The sequence below is a fragment of the Andrena cerasifolii genome, chromosome 1, assembly GCF_050908995.1.
Source record: "Andrena cerasifolii isolate SP2316 chromosome 1, iyAndCera1_principal, whole genome shotgun sequence".
Taxonomy (NCBI): Eukaryota; Metazoa; Arthropoda; class Insecta; order Hymenoptera; family Andrenidae; genus Andrena; species Andrena cerasifolii.
The window spans coordinates 28,805,113-28,829,750 of NC_135118.1; the positions used below are offsets into that span (position 1 = coordinate 28,805,113).

A 24,638-nucleotide genomic window follows, 5' to 3' on the forward strand; every position below is an offset into this window, starting at 1 on the left:
CGTACAAGCTGCCACAATGATCAATCTCGTCGAAGCCACCTCAACATCCACCCGTAAAAGGTAGAAGTCGATGGGCTGACCCAGAGGATGGAGAGTTCCTCAGGCGAGAGTACTGGCTCGGAAAAGGAATCACAGAAACAGGACGCGACAGACTCAAAGACGAGAGTGGTCGCCTATGCCGATGGGAAAGGCACAGGGGACGGAATTCATATCGAGATATAGCCCATGGTAATTTGAATGTTGTCTGAAATAAAAGGTCACCAGGAACCAGGACAACGCGGATTCCACCGGTATATATGACGTATGGCGGTTAATGGAAGCCTGCCGGACGGGAAAAAAAGGGAGGAACGGGAAAGAGAGACGAAACGAGGCCGTATGAAGAGGATGGGGGGACGGTGAAGGGACGAAAGAGAAGACTCGATTACACGTCACCGGCAGCCGAGAGCCTATTTGGTTGCAATCGGTTTTTCATTACCGAAAGCTTCATTGACTTTATACCGAATTGTACATTCGCCAGGGCCTCCGTGAAATTCATCAAGATCGCACGTCCTCTCGGTGCAACGTTCGCCGTGACTTTGCCGTTTGCTATTGGCTGACTGTGCGATTGTTCGCATTGATCGAACTCTAACTTACCGAAGTCGCGTTGCAAATGTGTTCGAAATTATTAGGAGTTCGAAAGCGATTAGGAATTATATGGAATCAGTTTCTTTTCTCGGTTGAATCGTGGAAATTGAGAGCTTAACTATTTGCATGTATCTATCAAAAGTTCTGAATAGCTCAGCTTCATCATTAACATTCCTACCGAGGAAGAATATAATTTTAAAGACTGTCTGGTGAAATTTTTAAAAATTTAAAAACGAAGCATTTTTTAAACAGCCTTCAAATGACCCTCAAATAAATTTCACACATTATTTAAAGGGACCTTCCGCTCTAAAAGTCGATTTTATTTATTTCATTATTCGAATGTTCGACCTTTTTAGGAATACGTGTTTAAAAGGATTTGTTGAAATTTTTAAAATTCCCGAAGTTATAGGCATTTGAGTAGCGGCAAATGCATGGGCAACAACCGGCCACTCGGCGCCCACGTATAACTTTAAACGCGTTTTTGTCGAAACAGAGTTCTCAAAACGGTGGGACCTGTATCTCCAAAAGTTATTATCCGATTCGACTGAAACTTTTTTTATTTTCAAGAATGGCTAGGGGGGATCCAAGAGAAAAATACAAAAAATTGAAAATTCATAATTTTCAAAGGCGTTGAAAGGATGAAAAATATAGAGAAAAAGTGATATCAAACTTCAGGTGTCGTTATTTTCTAAAAAAATGTCATTTTTGTAATTTTTTCTGGTTTCTCCCCTAGCCAGAAGTATATTCTTCAAAATAAAAAAGTTTCAGTCGAATCGGATAATAACTTTTGGGGATAAAGGTCCCACCGATTTGAATCAATTTTTTGATTCCTTGAATTTAACGAGTGCCGTTTGCAATGATTAATTATAAAACAAAGAATGTATTTCTATAATATAAGACATCATTAATACAATGCAAAAAGTCCCATTAAATTATATATAGTAGTTTTCCTTTAATTAATTCCTAAAGATCACCTATTTTTTTTAGCTCTAGACCGTTTCTGTTTGCAAAATGGTACGAATGCTGCCATCTCTGATAACAACTTCGAGTCCCCACAAATGGAATACTCGCAACGACTACCACAGATGGCACGAAGACAGCTGAATGGCTAAGAACGTAGTACGTGCGTAGCCCACGATTAATCAGCTGATTGGGTATTTGCGCGGAGCTCCAGAGGCAACACAAAAATAAATTGATTGTGACATGGGATATCTGCTAACGTGACTTGTTGATATTTCGGTGTTCTTCAACAAAGTTCTTCAAAATCATTAGAAAAGAGACCGTTTCTCCTAAGACATTAATGGATACGTCTCTGGGAAGGCCTGACTTAAGAATCCTCAGAACGCTGACGTGAACGAAGAAATAGATATTTTCGTAGCAAACAAATAAACGCTGAAAACATGTCCTCGCCAGAGAGCATTACGATAAAGCAGCCTATTAGGCGTCTGGAGATCCAAATCAATAACTTTAACGTCGCCATACCGCATCACGTTGATTTATTAAAGCGACACAAATGTAATATTCAGAAAGTAAGTACGCTTAAACGAGGGTTTGGTTAAGCGACAGGCGTTTACATGCAGATCCTTTGTTTCGGCAGTATCAAGCTCAGCACGAGTGGGACAAAATGCACAGGGAGCACATAAATGTATCGAGAATAGTGAAACAGTTGAAGGAATTACTGTACCAAATGGATACTCTCCGAGGACAAGTTCTCGATGCAGATATTACTCAGTTTGACAAACTCACTACTAATGCTCGTGCGAGTCTTATAAGCGCGATTAAAGAGTACTTAGGTAGGATGGAAAATTAATACTCGTTTAGCTGCATGGACGTATAAGCAACAACAATAGAATTACACTTACATTTCTGCAGAGCTGCAGCTGAATTTGCCCCTGTCGCGGCCAGAGTCACCCAAAGATGAAGATCAGACTAAAGACCACCCACTTCACGATCGCTATGTCCAGTTGCAGGAAGAACAGCAGGACTTGCATCGCCAGGAGGCATGTCTGCATACCTGGAATGATCTGCAAGAAGACATACACCAATTACATCAACTCTATGTTGATTTTACTAAGATCGTAGATGTACGTTGCTTAAGGGGTTATACCTAACCAGGCGGCCGAAAAGAGGCGAATATTTGTGAATTTTGTTTGAAGAAGCGGAAGCATATATTTTTACAAAACTTTTTGCGCTTAAAAGAGCAACATTTGAAGAGCATTTGGTAATTTTTTCGTTGAAAAATATTTATGTTTATAATAAAGTAACAACCGACATCCAAGAAGCATTTTTAAAAATTTGGTTTTGCGGTGAGCACTGCCATTCGGAACAAGATTGTATAAAATCAAAAAACAAAAAAGATTTCGTTAGCATATTAATGTATCTTCCGATTAACGGAGGGAATTTCCGAAGTATTAATTTAAAACAAAATGGCGGCTATATAAAGTTGAAATCCAGATTTTTTCGTGCAAAAAATCCCGCGAAAAATCTGAATTTCAACTTTATATAGCCGCCATTTTGTTTTAAATTAATACTTCGGAAATTCCCTCCGTTAATCGGAAGATACATTAATATGCTAACGAAATCTTTTTTGTTTTTTGATTTTATATAATCTTGTTCCGAATGGCAGTGCTCACCGCGAAAGCAAATTTTTAAAAATGCTGTAAATATTTTTCGACGAAAAATTACCAAGTGTTCTTTACATGTAGCTCTGTTAAGCGCAAGAAGTTTTGTAAAAATATGTGCTTCCGCTTCTTCAAAAAAAATCACAAATATTCGTCTCTTTTTGTCCGCCTGACTAGGTACAACCCCTTAATGGATACACTTTACGCTTTTACCCTTCTGTGCTCGTAGCTCTGAAGGGGTTGTTTAAGTAATATTTTTTCTTGTACAATTAGGATCAAAAGGAGTTGGTAAACTCTGTGGAAGATGGCATAGAAGTGACGAGCATAAACGTGAAGGAAGGTGAGAAGTTTCTTCAAAAAGCTGCAAGGTACAAAGTCGCTATGTACCCCTTAGCTGGAGCTCTGATCGGAACCTGTATCGGTGGACCGATTGGCTTAATAGCAGGATTAAAAGTCGGTGGACTCACTGCGATAGGTTGTGGGCTCTTAGGTAAGTTCTATGATTCTACTACGACTTATTTCATATTTATTAGTATTATAATGTGCCTGATGATTACAGGATTTACTGGAGCGTCTCTCATAAAGAAGAAACAAATAGAAATGCATAAAACAAGCAGTACTGTGGGGCTAAATATGACTGAGCAGGCATCGCTGCAGAAATCAATATCTTTGCCTGAAGATTTAAAGGAGAGTAAGAAAGAATTGTGACCCAAGCAGGAATGTGATACTAATGTTAAGAAGAAGAAGGCTTGTAATATTGTTTAATTCCAGTGGACTGATATTAACGTATATTCTCAACATTAAGACGAATTTTTTATTTGTGTAAATAAATCGATAGTACGTGAAAAACTACCAGCGATATTAAGATTAGATATTTATGGAAGTGGCTTGTGATTTATTACAGTAAACACGTTGGGTTTTTTAAACTGTACGTTTTTAATATAAAGGAAATTGCAAAATGTTTTGCTGGGGCCAAAGGTCATAGAAAACTCCGCTATTTCGTGAGATATAGGTGTACGATCTATGTAGATGTTCGAAGACGTTGGCGTTGCATTGTTCGTGAACATCGATATGAACGAATGCGATAGACTGAATAACAGTAGGTTATTAAAAACATCACTTTGGATATTTATACAGTGTTACTTATATATTTCTACGGACGCATCGTACTTACCTCGACTGTAAAAGCAGTTTGTAAGTATCTCGCTTGCCCGCGGAACCAGTACGATGGAGCACTCTGGTCACGTGATGAAACCAACTTTTCTATGCTTACACGCCTTGCACTTTTGAATGATTTGTACAATTGTGGATATTACACAAAACTGAGAGCCTACGATTGCTTGTAAATCATCTGTGCAAATAAAGTGTTTTGACACGAAAACCGAACACTGCCACTAAATTAATATACGAACTACGAACGAGAGGGAAAGAGCACTTCGTGCCTTACGCGTAACGAAAACTCGACTGATACTGGATATATCGATCATTCAGCCCGCCACTTTGATCGATATCTCGAAACTTGTACACATTCACGTTCAAGTACGATATACAGGACCTATATTGCAGGTAGATGCACGTGTCCGAATCAGATTTTATACAATTTTTGTTGGTAAAATTCTACTTTAAATGGACAAGTTCTGTTTATAGTTTATTTGGAGGAGAGAAAGGGGGCAACGTGAGACAAATCAGAGGTTAAGTTCGCTACAAAAGGCACCCAATACAGTATATTTAGCAAGTAATAAAATACATCGGTGTTAGACACAGTACAATACTGAAATAATCATGTTATCAATGTAAATATATGTATATATACACGATCTCGTTATAATGATGCGAAATACTTAAATCTATATAGACTAAAATGATCTACTTAAAAAAATATTAATAAATATCTACGAGCGTGTAATATTAAGTGACTATCGGTGTATCTTAAGGTACCGGCGTTAACGTTTTCTTCATTTTATTACCTCGCTAACCTCATTAAATTCGACATCCCTAATTCAAAAGCAACACCAAACTCATATCCGTGGAAAATAGAGAATCATTCCTTTATTTCCTTACGCGCTTTGTCTGGACTTTCGAAGAACGGGACGCTCAGCCGGATGCACCGATTCTTTTATGGCATGCGCTGCTCCCTCTCATCCCGATTCAATTTCGATTCTCGAAATAATCGCTGGGGATCGTAATGTACAACTAAAACTCACGAATCGTGAAAAAGAAAAAGATAAACGGGTGCATCGGACTGTGCCTGGTAATTCTTTGAAACGATCTACGGACTACAACTACGTCTCTAAATATCTTAACATTCTTTTTCCCTTCGTACCCCAGAACACGAAATAAACGAGTTTGGTCACTGTCCATGAGGTATCATCGAAATACCTTGGCAGACCTTGGCAATAACAATGGCTAATCCGACTGACTCGCTTGGGGACGGCGTAACAATGCAGAATTATGCGACAGGATAACTGCTGATTGCTACGTCTGCCAGCGTTATTCTCTTTCTTCGGAACCGGTACAGGCGATTGTGAGTTCTTGATCGAGGCTGCGAATTTTCTACCTAGAACGTGGCGCGAAGCTCTCGCATGCTACGCGCAGACCTACACGAATTTCCATAATTTCGCAACGGATAGCAATTCCGTTTTCCGCCAGAAACATCAGTCAACGAACCATAATCGAACCTGCACAGTCGAAGCGCTAAGCTTCTCGGGGGTGGCCGGAGAAAGAAACATTGGAAACTATGCGTGGACCGTCTTAAGTCAAGCTTACCATCGCCTTTTACTCCTAAGCTCTCCCAAAACGTCCACGCAAGGGTGCAACGGAAACAACGTAATCCATTTAACCGCGAACTATGCCGTTCGTGGGAAAGTAAACGAGAACGAAGATCGTTAAGGGGGTAGAAAATTTGGCTTCCGTGTACAGGCCAGAGTTAAGGTTTACATCTACGGGTGATCAAAGGTTTTACAAATGACTGACATAAAAAGAATATAATATTACATATACATATATTTAATATATAATCTGGAAATAATTATTTAGACTATTGGTTATGTTTACTTGCGGCTACATCGTATAAACCTTTAATATTACATTATATTACAGAGTGGTATGTACGTGTGCGCATTGTTTTGACATTCCTGAAGGGACGCGCGGTGATCGATTTACGGTCGGAAACGCATTTAGACAACGGAACAGAGGATGGGACCTGCACGATTCTCGACGATGGAGCACCCGAAGAGATGACAGCTTGTGAGACGGTCTTCGGGTGTTCCATTGAAATAAAAAAAAAAACAATAAACACCGCGTCCCCGATCTGCGACGTCACTTCGCGTCCTCAATATCGTAGTAAGCGCGAACACAACGTGGAGATGGAATATCAACATTTATTAGCTACACATATATATATAAATAAAGTATAAAAGTATCATCGGACGAGTCACTTGGGAATTTAAGAAATATTCTCAGTCGCTGGTATCAGGAATGCCAATGTTAATGAGAGAAATGGCAACAGGTGCATGCCGTTTGCGATACCGCAGGCGCATTGTAAACATGCAGCCATACACACATATATATATATATATATATATCCCGTCGGAACATGTCTCTACCTATGATTCTCTTGAGCACGTTGGTGGATTCGAGGAGATAGTATAAGAAAATACACGTGTCGCCGTTACTTCTGGAAATCAATTGGTTTTATAAAATTCAGACGTGACAACTATGCGATCGCGCGGATCGGTGAAACTCGAAGCGTATCAAAAGATAAATTCACTTGAAAGTTGAGCTCTCCAGGAACGTCCGCGAGTGTACCTCTCCTCTCTCTCTCTCTCTCAAGTCTGGCGAATAATTGCGTTCGTCTGTGTAACTCACGCGGGTGTAAGCGTAATAAAGCGCAGCCTATTGGACCTATACTTTCATCGTCTAGTTCACGGTACTATGATCGCCCAAGAAAATACACGCTCTAATGCTCTCTACCCCGGTACACGCGCGAGGGTATCGCCGCATATTGCGAAGCAGCGTGCTCGGGTGACGCCGCACTGCACTCGCCGTAAGACAACTTGCAAGTGAATCAACAAAATATACTCTGCTCTATATCAGTGCCATCCTCGTCAGGGCTGGCGTTTTATAAATTAATCGACATGTCTTGGTCGTAAGGTGTGAGATTAGTGTCGGACGAAGAAGCCGAGGTAACTGTTGTCGCTGCGGTCGCGCTGGTCGGTGATTGCAGGGGCGTTGAGGTTGTTGGCAGGTGGGACGTGGGACTCTCTAAAGTCGAGTTCCAGTGACTTCTCTCGGTACCGTCGCCACCATCGTCCGAGACGATCGAAATATCGGCTATTATGCCGCTTTCTGCAATTCAAGCGGTGCAATCAACAGTATAACGAGGTGCAGTATCTTTCGTATGTTAAGCAAGCGACTTTAAGAGCCATCTTCATTAAGACTTTTATGTTCGTTTCAAGGAATAGTAGATGAGCCTGTATCGACGTCTTATTATTATAGAAGTTTCGTTGAGTAACACGCTTGTTATCGTATCTCAACATCAGAAGAATTACGTACCAACGCTGCACTGACTGTTCAGAGTAGTGCTACGATGGTGGGGCCGAGGACTCGTGTCCAGACCAAGGTTCAGCGTTGTGGGAGGACCACTGCTACCACCGCTACTCGACGATGAGCTCACGGAGATTACGCTGTGTGGCCTCCTGCTGCAGCGACCCGAGTCCTCTGACATCGATACCGCTATCGAGTTCCTAAATCTAGGTGCTGCTTCAAGGAAGAAAGTTAAATTAATACCGCCCGTGATTTCTATCGGGACACTTTTCTGCCCATAGGTCTGAAATTTGCTTTCGAAGCAGGCGCTCTGCCGCCTGCGACCATTCAGAATTTATGACAATCCTGAGAAAACAGTATATACTCACTTTTAGAGAGTTGAGCTACACTGATAGAACGGTCATTGATCTGATCCGCGCTAGGCCTAATGTCCAAACAAGGTTTGTTTCCGATGCCCATGCTCGACATCTCCGCCAGGCGCACTTCTACCCTCGCAAAAGGCATTCTCGTTAGTGAACGCCGCAAAGGCCTCTGTTAGAGGACACGCTACATATCAAAACACAAAGTGACCGTACCTCTGTTTCGCAGCGCCTGTTTCCATAAAAGGTTGCTCAGCTCCTCCGTCCAGGCTTTCTTAATGTCCTCGCTGGCGCACTGCAGCGTGTACGTGTCGCCCGGTTTCCTCTTGCGGAACCAAATCTCGAACTTGGTGGGCGAGTCCGCGATCACGGCGGTCAGCCCGATATCTGTCGTTTTGATGCTGTGCTTGTAGATGTAGATGTCGAGGGTCTGAAACAAGTGAACGTATCGCTGCCGTTCGCCCACGACGAATGACGGAGGATGCAAACGCAAAGCCAGCCTCCGGTGGCGGTCTCTCACCTTCCTATCGGGGAATCTCCTCGCCTTGCTGAAGAGGATAAGGTCCTCGAACAGGAACACCTGTCGCAGGCACTTCTTGCCCTTGCCCTGCCACACCAGGAACTCGTTCTGACGGAGTAGCCTGCCCTGCTCCTTCACGTTCACCTAGAATTTCGCATGGTTTTCGGTACAGTCTGCGGGGAAGCGGGGCTACGTCAGAAAACGCATTACATACACTCTCCATCGCCATTGATGACGCGACTGTTTCTTCTACTACATCATTATTTGTTGTTAGTTAGTACGTTATCGATCCCGCGATTCGTGCGGTTTAGTGTGTTATCGTTCTCGAGTCAAAGTAAAATGCAGACGTACGTCGCAATCCCGAAGGGAGTCCATCGCAAGCAGGTCGTTCCCGTGGCGCAGCTGGAACCGCACCATCTGCTCGGCCGCCCTCAGGTCCGCCTCACCCTCGACCATCGGCTTCATGCCGTCCTCCTTCTCGTCCTTATCCTCTTTCCCGGTCATTTGGTCCGAGAGGTCGGTGCCAGCTTTGACCAGCTGCTGCAGGAGCAACGCGTACTTTCCCATCCGCTGCACCGGCTTCAGCAGGTAGCTGGCCAGGTCCATCTTGTCGCCCAGCTCGAGCTGCTTCTGCTTGAAGAACACGGTGCCGTACTCGGCCATCAGGGAGTCCGAGTTAGGCTTGTTCTTGTTGTACAGCGCGTACAGGTAAAACTTCTTCTCCTGCAAGGGATGAACCATTATTCAATAAACGTCATCGCTACTTAGATATGAGAAAGGATTCAACAAGAAGAACTTCGAGAAGAGAAGTGAAAAAATCTCAAAATAACACTCCAACGAATACCGATGAAAACACCCAAACAGCAACTCAAGAAAAAGTCCCCCAAACCAGGAAACCCGATGTAAAGCCAAAGAAGAAGACTCACGTGTCTCAGGAAGCACTGTCCTACGTTCATCGGCGATTGCTCGCACTGCTCCAGTTCCCGCAGGAAGTGTTGACTATGGAACTCGTAGATCTTCTCGACGTTGCCGAAGATCACGTTGCGCTGGCCCCTGAGGGCCTGGGGTATGTCCTCCCGCACCAGCTCCGGTATGTAGTTCTTCAGGGGGGCGACAAAGCAAAATGCCGTTAATCGGGAGCCAACATTCGCCGACTCGTCGCGCGAGTCTTCGCTAATACGAAAGGGAACAGTTACCTCTATTATGTACTCGAGGGACTTGACGTAGTCTCGCTCGGTCTGTATCATTTCCCTCATTATGAGCAGTATTGTTCTGCAAGGTGAAATTCCTCGTTAACGACGTAGCCCGGGCGCGCTCGCCTAACAATCCCGCGCATAATCGCGTAATGGAATTATTATGGATAAACAGCGGCCGCGCATTGTTCGCGCCAGCCGAACACGGAAGAAAAATCGTACGAAAACGTGACGTGAAACCCGCCGCGTCTCCCACGCCGCGCGGCGACGCAACCGCGGGCGGCTTTTGACGGCTGCTGGTGGAAACTTTTAATGAGAATATTAATCAGGCTGGCAACGGTAATTACGCGCGTCCATCGTTAATTGCGTCAGCTAGCGCGGGCCGAAAGAAAGGCGAAACGGCTCGAAGGGAGATCACTTCGCAGCGGCGCTACGTACTTTTTCGCTTTCATGCCGGGGGCGATGCTGGCTGCTCTGTGGAGGTGCGAGTTCACCGGCGGTTTCACCAGCCGCCGTGGAGCCGGGCTTCGGGGCGGCGTCCGCGGGGGTGAGCAGTCCAGCAGCTGTTCGGCGCTCTCCCGAAGCTCCGCGATGTTGTCCAGGACAGGTCGACCACCGCTTCCTCCTGATCCTACGCTCTCCATGGGACAGGCGTACGATGCGCTGCTGTCGCTGTCGTCCCACGAGGTTCCTGGGACGAGCATTGCAAGTTTTACGAGGGCGGATGCAAGAGGTCCGTCGTTGGACGGGTAAAATTGGATAAAACTTTGAACTCGATTTCTCTGTACGTAAAACTTCATCCAAGTTCGTGACTCGAACCTCGCGCGCTGCGCTCGTTAGAGGAAGTCTCTTCAGGGAATATTGAAATCTCTGGGTATATTAAATCCCCATGTTCACTCTCCAAAATTGTTAAACACTGTTTAAACTGTTTGAGAAATAATTAAATATCGTGCTTCTTAATAGTGATCAAGCATTAATTCTAAAAGGACGAAAGACTGAGGCTGCAAGACAAATATAATTCTGTGTGCCTATATCTAGGTGGCACTCGCAATTAAAGATGTTTCTGGTGATCGCGTTAAGTTTGTAATACTGAAGGCTAAAAAAAGATAAGAATAGACTCACTCTTGGCTAAGCTATCCTCCCAGGACGTTGCAGACTCCGAGGCAGCAAAGGATCGCCTCCTGGCTGGACTGCCAGGCGCGGAAGTCGTCCTCGCCATCTCGAGGGCTTCCGCGCACTTGTTCCTGGCGATGCGGCATTGTTCGAGGAGGATCTCGTTACCGAGCTTCTCGGCGAGCGCCATCATTTCCGTGAAATGCTCGGGCGGCAGGGGTGGTCTGGCCATCAGGAACTGCTGGGCCCTCCTCTCGCCGGCGAGACGGGCCTCCTGGGCCCACTCGTACGCCCTGTCCTGAAGCAGACAGCATCTCGACGTGTCCTCGAGGTATTCTCGCCTGTCCTCCAGGCGGGAGCCGAAACCTCGAAGGTGCTGCTTCAAGGATCTCGCGAGTTCGCGAAGTCCGCTCGCGCTCGCCGCCTCGGCAAGGTCGCTTCCTTTGTCAAGATGTCTCTGCAACAGAGAATCAGCAGATTTTGCAATGTAATCCATTGGTTCGTTCAGCCGGATGGGATGTGATCTACTTTACGACAGCAAATCTATATTCTGTTTCCATTGGAGAACAGCTGTCCCCCAGGGAGTAATGTTTGCTCGGATCTACCATGAATGCGATATCGCGTGTAAACACACGGAAATATTTCATTGGTCAGGTCACAACAAAAGAGAAGAATAAAGGCTCTCCTTCGCCGGTGGAAACGATACCCTGTTGTCTACGAATCGAACTGGAACACCCGCGGTGCAGCACGGAACCGTCCCTAATGGAGGGACGCCATAAATCGACATATGGGGGAAAGGAACGTGGAGATGAGACACGGGGACTGTGCGGTCTCCGCTATGGGACATTGTCTATTTGTGCACGAACGCGAGCGAGGGACTGTTTACACAAAACCCACTTCATCTATAGGGTGTTCACCTATGGTCGATTCGCTCCGTGCGTTGGGAACTTTGCAATACTTAGGAGCTTTGGAGTCGGATTAGTTGAAGTTCATGTGTGATTCACTAAGCTACGATGTTCTGTTGTCATTGAAGTAGAAGATAGGTACAACACGGAATTCATATTACATCGTGGAAGCCAGAGGACCATTGAAATTAACATCTGCGTGAGAGATAGATAAGAGGCTTTTTTGAGTGAATTTCATGAAAAGATGATAAAATTGAATGATCATGAAATTTCATGAAAAAGATGGCAATATTAGTAATAGTAATAGTAATAGTAATAGTAATAGTAATAGTAATAGTAATAGTAATAGTAATAGTAATAGTAATAGTAATAGTAATAGTAATAGTAATAGTAATAGTAATAGTAATAGTAATAGTAATAGTAATAGTAATAGTAATAGTAATAGTAATAGTAATAGTAATAGTAATAGTAATAGTAATAGTAATAGTAATAGTAATAGTAATAGTAATAGTAATAGTAATAGTAATAGTAATAGTAATAGTAATAATAATAATACATAGTAGTAGTAGTAGTGGTGTTGGTAGTAGTAGTAATAATAGTAATGGTAATAATAATAGTAATAGTAATAGTAATAGTAATAGTAATAGTAATAGTAATAGTAATAGTAATAGTAATAGTAATAGTAATAGTAATAGTAATAGTAATAGTAATAGTAATAGTAATAGTAATAGTAATAGTAATAGTAATAGTAATAGTAATAGTAATAGTAATAGTAATAGTAATATTTTATTTGGTGGAAATAAAATCCACTTATACACAGAAAAAAATGGCAACAAAGCCATAAGCAATAAAGCCCTTAAGTATGGAGCGTTGATATCGTAGATATTGCAGATATTCCACCGCTAATCAGGACAAATCCGTTACCTAGGTTGATCCTCTTAATTCAGACAAAATTTTAGAGTTAAAAGTGCGCAGGGGGTCGGCAAAAGAGGACTGCAAAAATGATACACAAATGTAAGGCTGCAGTTAAGTCAGTACGTTTTCCCATTTCTCCAACAATAGCAGAATAAACTCGATCGTTCAACTTTCAATACATCTCGCACGGATGAATGCGCATCCCTTTCCACAGCGGCAATATGTACCAGTGATCACGGAAGCGTGAAATCCCGTTGGACATGGATCAGTAGCATCCTGGAACAAGGACGATCCCGATTGAGTGCCCGTGACGAAACTGCATCACGTCCCACGGTGCTAGAGATACAGCGCTCGGTTCGCTCATAAACAGAGATAGATGGATCGTGTAACTGTTCACCTTGTAGAACAAATTCACGCCTGTAATCGCGGGGATCGAGAGTACATCTTCGATCACGATGGGGCACATTACCGAGGACAAAACCTTTCATAAATCGACACGCCTGTCGTCTCGAATTTCGCCCGCATTGTCCGTACAAACTAAACATTCGAACTGTGATCGAAGTTAAGATAAAAAAGCTGCTCTTCGACATTCAATCAAAGAGTTGCTTATAGGAATTGATATTAAATTGAGGATATTGAAAAGGATATTACGGATTCCATAGTAAGCTAAGAATTAGTCTTCGACCCTGAATGAGTTAAAAATGTTAGGACGAAGGTAAATAATACTTAGAAAATTCAAGCTGAAGAGGCTATTCTTTAATTCTGAATTAGATTTACTCGCGGAAGTAGACACAGGGGGAGTTCGGGAGACTTGAACATATGAGAGAGTTGAGCTGCTTCAAATATCTGTTTTAAATTTTGCGGTAGGCGGGCGGTTGTCAAGCCATAGCGTGCGAATTCTTTACCGTTACCATGTCATGTAACAAAATGACGATTGGTAATCCGCTTTAGCTGTGAGTCAGGAAAGCGTGTTTCTTCGTGTTCAGATTGAAATACAAAATAAAAGCTCAATTAAAGTATATAAGATAATTATTGTAACGTCTAAAGTTTGTGGCTACTTATTATAAACTAAAGCAACTTGTTGTTTTTTTTTCATTTGTTTCCGAGTTACTAGAGTATGGTCAAATCTCCCCACATGGTGGATCATATATCCCAGCGCTCGGGGAGAGATGAGCCAAATCTCATTTTTTATAAAATTGAATTTAGTGCTTACATTTATTAACTTATTGAAATGATATAACCCTCAAATTATAGCCTGATAACAAGGCTTTACTGTGACATAAATACAAAATCGATGCATCTCATACCCTAGATTTCATGGACCTTCAAGTAAAAGGTGGTTCGACTCTCCCGGACTCCCCCTACAGTTGGCGTGTCTTTGCGAAGATATGGAATATTTAGAAAGCTGAAGGAACTGTTCCATTTCTGTCGCCAGAGGTGCAGTTGATTAAAGTTTCTATGTTTCACGTTTCACAGCCGGCTGAATCTATCATTTCAGGACCCCCTCCCCAAATAGGGGAAGAAGGCTTCGTCTACTTTCTGTATTTGCTCTCTCTTGAGACACGTGGCCGGACCCCCGAGGGTCTCAAGCCATCGGAAGCACTTTTCTCTGCTCTCGGAATGGAGCACGCGGATCAGAACCGTGACACGTGCAGCATTATGCCGTTTGCTCCGTTAACGACGCGTCGTAGACGTCGATCAAGCACGGTCGCTCGACGGTTCACGAGCATCGTTAACGATCGTTGCGATTATTTGGAGAACGCTGTCATTCAGCTGCTATCGATTTGGTTATCGCCTTATCGGTATCAATCTTGTTCTACCCGGCAATCACTATAACAGGGGAACGTTGCAATGCCACGTGGGCCCAGCGTTACCATATCTGTCTTCAGTATTTATCTACGTAGAAACAAAGTAAAAAAAAAAAGAAGGGGAGAGATATATCACAATCTAACCCTTTAGCCACTTTCCAAATATCTACCAAAAGCCTCAACGATTAGAGCTCCTAATCAAATCTCAATGAGATGACATAAAAATTTTCAAATTTACACTCGCATAAATTTTTCAAACATTCTTCAACGCCACCCTTTCTAACGATCATCCTGTTTCTCGTCGCGAGTAAGTTACTGATTAAAACGAATGCGTGGGAGATAGTAACGTACAACCAGGATGCTCGACGAAATTTCAATTAGGATATTGAAGTTTCCATCGAATCGGATCGATTCGAGTTGCGTTCGCTCGCCCGATTATGGATGGTCGAGAAGGTACGTGAAATATTACCAGGGGAGGCTCGCCCTCTCTCACCGCGTCGCGTTTAATCAGCAGATTCATTTAGATCCAGAGCGCGGGTTCCCTCGCGACGAGCCAGCGATGCTCTCGACGAACATCGCGTGGCTGGGGTGATAATCGGCTCCGACCCGAGTGGAAATTCGCCCGCATCTCGGCGAAAGTTTCCATCAACTAGGCGGCCCGCATTTATTTAATTTTTACGAAAGTGCCACGGGTAAAGGCGGACTTAGACGGTTCACTTTGGTCGAGCAGCGTGTTGATCCAACAAAATTGAAAGCAAAGTACAATGTAAATTACCATTCAAAGTCTTTAATCGAACTAAATATTGAAAAAAGTTGACAGGGCTTCTACTTTTGTTCAATGTAGAGCGCAACGTAATTTGCATACGCGCAGTGTGCCAATTTAATAATAACGTAACAATAATAATACTGATAATAACAGTAATGACAATTATAATAGAAGTAGTGGAGTAAAGGGGAAGATAAGGTAACGGCTTATCTTGAGTTTGTTAGATTTGACCGCCTGGTTTTTATCTCGGCCTTGAGAGATGGAAGATGAGAAGCACCCTTGTCTCCAGTTATTATCTGAAGCGGTTGGTTCTCCTTGTTGACCTCCTCTTCCAGTTGCTGGTAGGTCTGTGCGTCACCTTTAGTTTTCACTTCCCGCCCCGCCGTTGGAGGTGGCATGCATCCGGTGCCGAAAAGGAAAATGTATTTCCATGCCCGCTGTCGAGGGTCGCAGGACGGTAGATCGAAATACTGACGCCAATCGACGTCTGGAATAGTTATTTTACACAATTTCCATTGTGGAATCCTTGATTCCCTCCTTGCTGTTTCCACCACTGCCTGCCTCGCCGTTGAAGATGGCATACATCCGGTGCCGAAAAAGAAAATATATTTCCATGCTCGCTGTCGAGGGTCGGAGAGTGGTAGATGTAAATACTGCCGCCAATTCACGCGCGGAATAGTTATTTTACGCAAATTCCATTTTGGAATCCTTAATTTCCTCTTTGCTGCTCTCGCTCTGCCACCGCGCTTCGGCATTTTCGCAATATTATAAAATATGTCTGTATAGACGTAATATACTTTCTTCTCGCGGTGTGACGATCAACTGACCGAATAAAGCTTATTGTTACCATAGTGCTCAACTGCGTTGTATATATTGTCCTGAATCTTCCGTGTCCTTACGCGGTTCGTTTACATGGCGAGTGTATTCTTATGGCGCAGCAAGCTGGTTACGACGGAAGTTCGAAGGTAGTGTGTTTACTATTTAGTGCAGGTACACTGGTATTGTAAGCAGGGATTGAATGAAACTGTTAACTTTTATAAATAACAGTTATTTATCGAACTTTTAACTTTTAAATCATTTCTCTTCTGTTTTGAGTTAAGGGGGCAGACCACTGTAAAAAATCGGAAAAATTGATTTTTTAACGACCAGCTTCTATTGTTTTTATCAACATTTCCCCAATTTTGTGCCCCGAAAACATGATTTTTTTATCAGTGGTCCGCCATATTGTATTTTTTTGCGATTTTTACTTTTTTGATCGTCACGTAATAGACGTAGACTTCTAGTTTCTAAATATTTTTCTCTTTTTGAATTCGGATTAACCATACGGCCTGGGCACTGTCAACGCGACAGGCACGATTTTACTGCAGCGCACATTTTGACGAAGAGTATACAGGAAACAGATTTATGAATTTGATTGAAATAAATTTTTTCTTACCCTTCGATATGTACATTATTAATTATACTAAGCAATACATTCATTTACTGGCGTTAAGTGGTTGAAATAAATTCCCGAAAACACCCTTACATTTCGGACTGTTACAGTGGTCTGCCCCCTTAACTCAGTACTTCGGATATTCCGTTTCACCAGTAGAGCGCAAAGCTCTTGCATATGCGCGCGGTTGTGCAGTGTGCCAACTTAATACTAATATAACAATAATAATAATAATTATAATATGCAATAAAAGTAGAGGAGTAAAAGAAAAAGAAGCGCTAGCGGTTTGGCTTAAGTTTGTTGCACACGTGTAAACACGCAGCTTGGGCATTGATAGGTTTTATTTCGGCTGCGTCGATGTATTGTTTGTAAACAAAGTTTGCTATATTGTAACAGAAATTTTTTTTAAAGGCAATAAGAATATTTTAATATTATGATGCCTTTTCTTTTATTCCGACGTATCGCCATTCACCCGTCGAGTTCAGCAACATCGACGACTTCGCTGCTGTTTCTTCGTTAGGTTTATTTTAATTTCCTGACCAATTGCCAGTAAACGTTCACGAATTATTTCAACCCTGGCACGTACAGTTCGCTTCGACGTCATTTGTATCAAAGTGAACCAGTTCAATGAATTTCATTGAAATGTGAAACATTCCCCTTAATGTTCCACGATCGCGACTTCTATCGCGGCCTCGTTCGAGAAATCATTCGGAGGAATGCCTAACACGCGAAAGTGTGCCTGCGCACGCCTTGTTTCGCCCGCGTTTCCATATTTATAAGCGTGTTACAGTCTCGCGCGTCCGCTCGCGACGGTGTCTAATTAATTTACTGGAAACACGATAATCCCGCGGTCAAATTTTCTGCGCACCGGGATTCGATTCTACACGACGTAATTCCCGGCAAGTAGCGCGGAGAGAATCGAACCTGGCAAGATCTCGGTGACCTGGACGACGTGGAATACTTTGAAGTTAGTACGCGGTACCCCACTTCTTGCTATTTATTCATTCATTTTCCGATAGGTGCTTCGGTATATGAATCTAGCGAAACTAAATCGGGGAATTCAGCTGGAAGCTCAGCTAAGCTAAGCTACGCTACGCTATGCTAACTTTTAAAAAATTAGCTTCAATTTCCAGCAAAAGCTAAGCTAAACTGTGCTATGTTTCTTTCGAAAGCTAAGTTAGCTGGATGTAGCACGAGATTCCCTTGCGAGCGATTTTCCGCAAACTCTTTCTCGAGCTAACTTAGCTTCCGAAAAAACATAACACAGCTTAGCCTACCTTTTAGTGAAAACGGTTCCATAAGGATGTATTGAAGCTAATTTTATAAAATTTAGTTCAGCTTCCACGTGGACCTCCAGCTTAAGTTGCAATACAGAAGAAACGTAAACTCAGGTGTAAATCATGAGTAATGCCAGATGATGTATTAAAATACCTAAAGGTGGGTCCTCAGCAGCGAACAGTTCGCGAACAGGAAATTCAATTCCCATACTGTTCGTGAACAGTTCGCGAACGCTGGTGGAGACGCACCTTAAGAAATCAATTTCTAAACATTACATGTTTGCTATGAATACTCAGCGTACCCCCTTCCTTCGTCAGGATCAAACCACTGACCAATTTACCCGCGCCAGTACCATTGCAAGAATAATAAGCAGATGTAAAGGAGAACGTAGCCCGAACTGTACTTTTGCTCGTAACGCAGGAAAAATCAGGGCGCTCTCTATCCCCTGATTAAACAACTGCCCCCCAGTTATGTAATCGAAGGCGGCAGTCTATCATCCAAACGCAATTGCATATTTAGAACGCCTCGACCGGCTCGGTACGCGCTCCCGCAGCCGCAATTACCATCCACCGATGATCGTCATCGTCGGATCGTGACACGACAAGTATACGCAAGTCGTGGATTGCGTAACGCAGCCGATAGACAGACGCAACGGGAAAATCTCGACACGCCGGCCAGGCCGTACACCTCGTTATTACGCCGCGGAATGTAGAAAGGCGTTTCGCGGTGGTGCATAATTGGCGAAGCGTGAAAGCAGATTAGCTAAAAACGTGACCAGCCTCCGCGCACCCAGCCCGCCGGTCGGAACGATCCGTGTGTGCCTGCTAATCGCCACGTATCGACAATTATAACACGCTAAATCGCCGATTAAAGCGCCCGCGAAGTCGCGACGTCCGCGATCGCTGACACGCGGAGATCGTCACGGCACGAGCGTAAGAAGATTACACACTTTCCAGTTACCCGCTCGCGGATAATCCGTTTCCTATGCTCTGCTAGTGCGGCGGATTAGAATCGTGGTGGAAGCAGAAATGCTTCCGTCATCTGTGCAGTTGTATGAAGGGGTTTTAGAATCCCCTCAGGGTATAAAGTTAGCATGCGTCAGGTCTGTTTTGCGTGAAGAGGAAGGTACAGTTTGGAGAGTAAAAGCAAATGAGTGGAAAGGGAATTGTATTGCTGAATTAGGATTTGAATTCATGAGTTGGAAGTATGAAGTGATTTTCTGAAGTGATATTCTGAATAACTGAACTGTAAGTTCTTTCAGAAAGTCTTTCTCTTTAAGCTTAATATTAGAAATTTTAGTAAACAGAATGCAGGTCCCCTTTGCTTAGAGTTCAACTGTGTTCCAAGTACCACCTCCTCGCTAACGATTCAAGGCTTCCGTACGGTAACCCAATCTTTTTCACTGTTACCCCAGACTCGACAACTGTTAATCCTCCCTCGGCGAGGATCGAAGCATTCCTCGTCGATCCCTCGCCAGGGATCGTTCATCATCGACAAGCTTCCGCGTCTATCGACTTTCTTGGGAGCGTGGCCGACGGTTCTACCGGTAGCCACTTTCCAGATTCACGACCAGCGAACCGGACGTGTCACCATTGAAAACGCGAGCTGGGCTCGCGTTTCAGACGCGCTGCAGGTCCGGTTCCGAACGGTTTTCCTAGTCGAACCGGACTGCGGGATCACGAAAAACGCGCTTCCCTGTTCCACGGAGGCAAAGGCGCCGCCGAGGACCGTTTCCAGACGACTGCAAGGATCGGGTTGTTGACCATCGTGGTATTTCATGCAAGAAAGTGGCAAGTACCGGTCCCATGGGAGCCAAGTACGCAAGTTCGTTGTCATCAGTGATTGCAACCTACGGAATTCCAATTAGGCGCGCTGCCGTTGGATGGGGAGGGACTTCAGGTTGTCGGGGGCTTATTAAACCTCGATTGGCGGGACCTGGGTCTTTGTTGACCCAATCGTAACATTCGCGAGTGCACGAGGAAATGGTAATGGCAAAGATCTCGAAAATTGAAAAAATAATGTCACGAAATGGAGCACTCAGGCAACACTGTCAGGAAACTCAAATGGACGTCTGCTCAGGGATAGATTTGTATATAGTAGGGCGGAGCGGAAAATTTAAATTTGAATTTTCAGTTCGCCTGGGTGCGGGATAGTTGTCTTTTGATTAACCAAACACCACTGTAAAAAGATTTTGGAAAAATATTCATGTCTGCAGGTTCCTTTTTCTCCTAAAAATGATTATATGATTATATGATTATATGATTATATGATTATATAACAACTATCCCGCACTCAGGCCAACTGAAAATTCAAATTTAAATTTTCGCCTATATAGTATGATTATATAATTATTTTTAGGAGAAAAAGGAACCTGCAGACATGAATATTTTTTCTAAATTTTTTTACAGTTGTGTTTGGTTAATCAAAAGACAACTATCACGCACTCAGATCAACTAAAAATTAAATTTTCAATTTTCGCCTATATAGTATCGCTCTGCCCTAGTATATAGGCTAAGGAGAATGCAGCCTAGGGCAGCAAATTGAGGGGCGACAAATTGAGGGAGGCAAATTTTGAGGAGCGGAAAAATTTGGAAAGCGACAAATTTAGGGGGGACGACGAAGTTTGGTAAGCGACAAATTTTGGGGAGCGATAAATTTTTGGGAACGATACATTTTTGGGAAGCGGCAAAATTTGGAAGCGACAAATTTTGGGGAGCGATGAATTTTGCGGAGCGACTAATTTTTGGAAGCGGTAAATTTTCGGGAGCGATAAATTTTGGGAAGCGACAAATTTTAGGGAGCGATAACTTTTAAGCGAAAGAAATTTGAAAAGGTTAATACACAGAGGCTTGAGACAACTTTAAAACTATTTCACTTTCTTTTCATCCAGCAAATTAGGAATAATTCATGTGTGTGTTATCAAATTGAAATAATTCTAAAATGCTCACAACTCTTTTAAATTAAAATATTTTATGATACTTCACGGGAAGGGCGGCAGACGGTTCTGAGCCTAGAGGCGCCAAATCTTCAAATCCGCTTCTGCTTTCGCTTGCTATTTGACTATAAAAATACAATGACTCTAAAATTCATCGATCGCTCTGATCCCTTTAAACCTTTTCTTCCTGTTTCGACAATCTTTTAGATACTCGAAAACGCATAAAAATTTGTGCGAAGTCGAACTGAGGTTCTAGATTGAAGTTACCAGTCTCTTTCAGCCATTAAATGCCTAACTGAAATGAATCCTACCCTCAGACTGGAATCCCTCGAAATTTAGACATCACAGTAGGTCTCACAGAAGTAGTTCCATCACGAGACCGAAACTATTCCGGCTGAGAATACGGTGCATATTAAAACAGTCTCATCTTGCAAGTTCGTAAATCTCGCTGCGGACTGGCGACGGTGTTTCGTGCACGTGCACAGTGGCATCGCGTGGAATTTTCTGCCGTTTCGGTAACGTGCAATAGAACACCGATAGGAGAAAGTTATCGTGGCAGGTGATTTGTTACTTGGAAAGGCTACGTCGTTGGGGTCCGTCTGCCTCAGACGCAGAAGAACTTGGCCGTTCGTTCGGTTCGGGGACGGAGAAGACAATGCCGTGTCACGATCGCTTTCGTTTTTCTATTCGGAGAGGAAGTCGGGCGGAATTGTGGCGCGACTTCAGTTCACGTGTCTTCGGAACGCGATGCAATCGTCACCCGCTAATGATCCGCGTAACTTTAACCCTCGATCTCTCTGGGATTCATCGTCGCTTTTAGCGTTTCAGCTTCATTTTTTATACTGCTTTGTTTCGAAGCATCATTAGGCGGTTCATTGAAATGCTTGGATGAGTGTGACAAGGTTGACCTTTTCTACTTGCAGTTTCTTGGCGTAGAGTGCACTTTGATGATCGAGTCGACGGGCCTGGCAGAGATGCTCGAGAGTTTTATGTTCTTTTCTTGTGCCATTCTTCGGTGTTTAGTGTCGAAAGACTTTGCGACACGGAAAGAAAATGGCTTGCTTTATGCCGAGTAGATTGCAATTTAGCCGCGCCGAAAGTTTCACTTGCCATCGCCTCCCGGTTCGAAGCGTAATCGAACGAGTTCGCGGGAAGAAAATTCCGTTTGTACTTTCTCGCTGCAGGTGCAAAGAGCGAACCGGCAATCGTGGCCGGCAGCTTCGGCTAGAAACATTCGCTTTCACGTTTATCCGCGAACGTTCGCTAAATCGATTGCTCATGAAGGGAGAAGCTGCAGCGAGACGCGCTAAGTAATTGACACTTTGCGATAGATTGATATTACAAATTATTATTCCACACGACGTCCTTTCCGATCGTCGCTGAGTTAAATATTCGATACTTGACTATATACAATTTTTAATTGTTCCTACTTTGGTCTCGATTTTATTTAATAATGTGCATTTAAACACAGGGCCGCAGCTGGGGTCTCGCGCTCCACGGACCACATGTTAAAACCTTACTTCTCACAGACAACAATATAAAAAACAGCCTAGTAATACTTGCAAAATAAAATACTTATTTTTAAATATTAAACTGATAATAGAAAATCTAGAGGCAGCTGAAAAATTTGTGAGGCCTCCCGTCTCCATTTCAAATACATCGTTCTTTCCTTAAAATATAAAACCAACAGGAACAACCCAATTGCATAAAATTCATGAACGTGAGCGTGCCACCAATGAGGCAAACAACTATCGACCTACCTAATAGCTATTCAGTTCCCTATATCTACATATTTCACACAACCGTAGAAACAGACTTGCCCTTTCTCTAATAAAAATATAAAAGCGACCCTGATTAAACATCAACCCGAACCTACCCCTATTTCAATCAGGAATTCTTCGGAGACGTCAGAAAAGATCTGACCTAAGCTGTCTCAATGGTAACGCGTCCCATGACACCCGAGGAATTTTCCAAACCTTGCTTTCACAGAAACTTCTTTCACTTGTGATCCTTGAACTTTCGATGCTTCATGGGTCACTGCGAAAGGTATAATAAAGAACTGCTCGTGCCGACGAAGGAGCAGTGGTAACAGAACTGGCGTTAAAAGGAGAAAGAAGAGGAAACAATGCAATTTTGTTAACCGATCATCACAGCGCCACGAAGCTCAGTGGTGCGACAGATAGGGTCAGTCTCGCGGTCAATCATTGTGAAACTTCGTGTCCTCGAGACTGGGGAGTTCTTCGGGTCGTAGGCCAAAGAAATTCCATCGAAGAGGACGTCGATTGCAGTCGAAAGCCAGGCAATCGCCGCGATCGTTAAACCGGAGTCATCAGCTCGGGTGAAGGGTACCGCGAAATCGTATATTTTCCTTGCAGCTCGAACGACGGGAATACGCGTGGAAAATTGCGGCATTACGGCCGCCGGAATTAGCTTCGCCGCGATAGAAATCAATGAAAGTGAAGGTTTTCTGCGCGGCCACGCGCTCGCGGAAAACCGTGATCCTTTCTTTTACCCCTAGGCCATCGAAGTTCGCGGAGAAAGACTGTCACTGGGATAAATAGACTTCGTTAAGATTCCTGGCGGACATTAGCCGGCGTGTGAAAGCGGCGTGAAATTGTCGAAGGTTGAGGTCAACGATGGCTCTTCTCCCTGAAAGTTATGAGTTTTCTAAGTCGGTTACACGCGCCGGGAACTTCTTGTTTATGGCTCGAAACGAAAATATCGAGTGATTCTCGCCCGATCGCTTTCTAAAGTAAATTCCAGCCGCTCGGCGGAAACCCTTTCCTGAAAAGATTCCACGTTACTTCGTTTTCCTAGCTTGTTTCTGTTCGAAACGATTTGAAGATCGACTTACGACGTCCCTCGACGGGTTCAACGCCGCGTGAAGATGATTCTTATTGGCAGGAAGACGCGCGATCGAAACGATGATAAAGCGCGTGAAAGGATCAAGGCGATTCGGAACAGCCTTCGATCCACGAGTCGATTGATCGTATTCTAACAGTTGCTTTTATTAAACGAATTATTCGAATGCACGCGCCTGGGCTACTGTGCGAACACACACGATCATTAAGAGGATTCTACCATCTGGATCGCATCTATGTGTTCACGATCCACATTTATCTCCACCGAGGAGATCGGCGCGGTTTAGTTAGTCGGAATACTTTTATACTCCGTGACATCTTGTAACTGGATAATTTATCGGCAGTCCAACAGATTTGTAATGTGTAATATGAGAAACTTGCGCCTGCGTGATTCCTAAGTGGCATTCAGTGTACATTCTGTATACGTACTTAGTAAACCGTGAAACATGTAGGGGAGACCGGGGCAAAGTGAGACGAAAAAAGTTTGTAGTCGAATAAAATTTTTCCCTATCGATAAAAATGTGTGGAAGTAAATTTATAATGTAATTTAAACATTACTGTTGATAAATGACGATTAGCAACACTTAAAATAAACTTAGAGTATATTAAAATACAACTTGAAAAGAAAAAGCCAAAACGACCACTTTACCCCATATATGGGGTACCCCTAACCTAAACCTAACCCTAACCCAGACCTAACCCAAACTCGAAAGTGAGCTACTATTTGGGGTAAAGTGAGCTGAAATAAAATAAGAACTTTAAT

General features: G+C 43.4%; 2 protein-coding genes across 5 annotated transcripts in view; one reads left to right on the forward strand and one right to left on the reverse strand.

Moving 5' to 3' along the window:
• The first annotated feature begins 1,739 nt into the window (after window positions 1-1,739).
• Window positions 1,740-5,162, forward strand: Syx17 (syntaxin 17). The gene is made up of 5 exons (XM_076822572.1): window positions 1,740-2,153; window positions 2,222-2,417; window positions 2,497-2,708; window positions 3,519-3,735; window positions 3,805-5,162. Exons 1-5 carry the CDS (start codon window positions 2,025-2,027, stop codon window positions 3,951-3,953), a joined length of 903 nt encoding a protein of 300 aa, XP_076678687.1. The 5' UTR covers window positions 1,740-2,024; the 3' UTR covers window positions 3,954-5,162.
• Window positions 5,163-6,230: 1,068 nt separating this feature from the next.
• The window catches only part of LOC143374237 (puratrophin-1), a 464,976-nt gene continuing 446,568 nt past the window's right edge, over window positions 6,231-24,638 (reverse strand). For 3 of the 4 annotated variants that reach the window (XM_076822208.1, XM_076822226.1, XM_076822235.1), the window contains 10 exons: window positions 10,985-11,432; window positions 10,301-10,553; window positions 9,866-9,941; window positions 9,596-9,769; window positions 9,021-9,392; window positions 8,670-8,813; window positions 8,366-8,579; window positions 8,159-8,275; window positions 7,800-8,006; window positions 6,231-7,592 (listed from right to left, as the gene is read on the reverse strand). In XM_076822208.1, the coding sequence (XP_076678323.1) occupies window positions 7,366-7,592; window positions 7,800-8,006; window positions 8,159-8,275; window positions 8,366-8,579; window positions 8,670-8,813; window positions 9,021-9,392; window positions 9,596-9,769; window positions 9,866-9,941; window positions 10,301-10,553; window positions 10,985-11,432 (2,232 nt within the window). In that variant the 3' untranslated portion in view covers window positions 6,231-7,365. The remainder of the gene's footprint in view (window positions 7,593-7,799; window positions 8,007-8,158; window positions 8,276-8,365; window positions 8,580-8,669; window positions 8,814-9,020; window positions 9,393-9,595; window positions 9,770-9,865; window positions 9,942-10,300; window positions 10,554-10,984; window positions 11,433-24,638) is intronic. The other variant, XM_076822217.1, reaches the window with a different exon arrangement.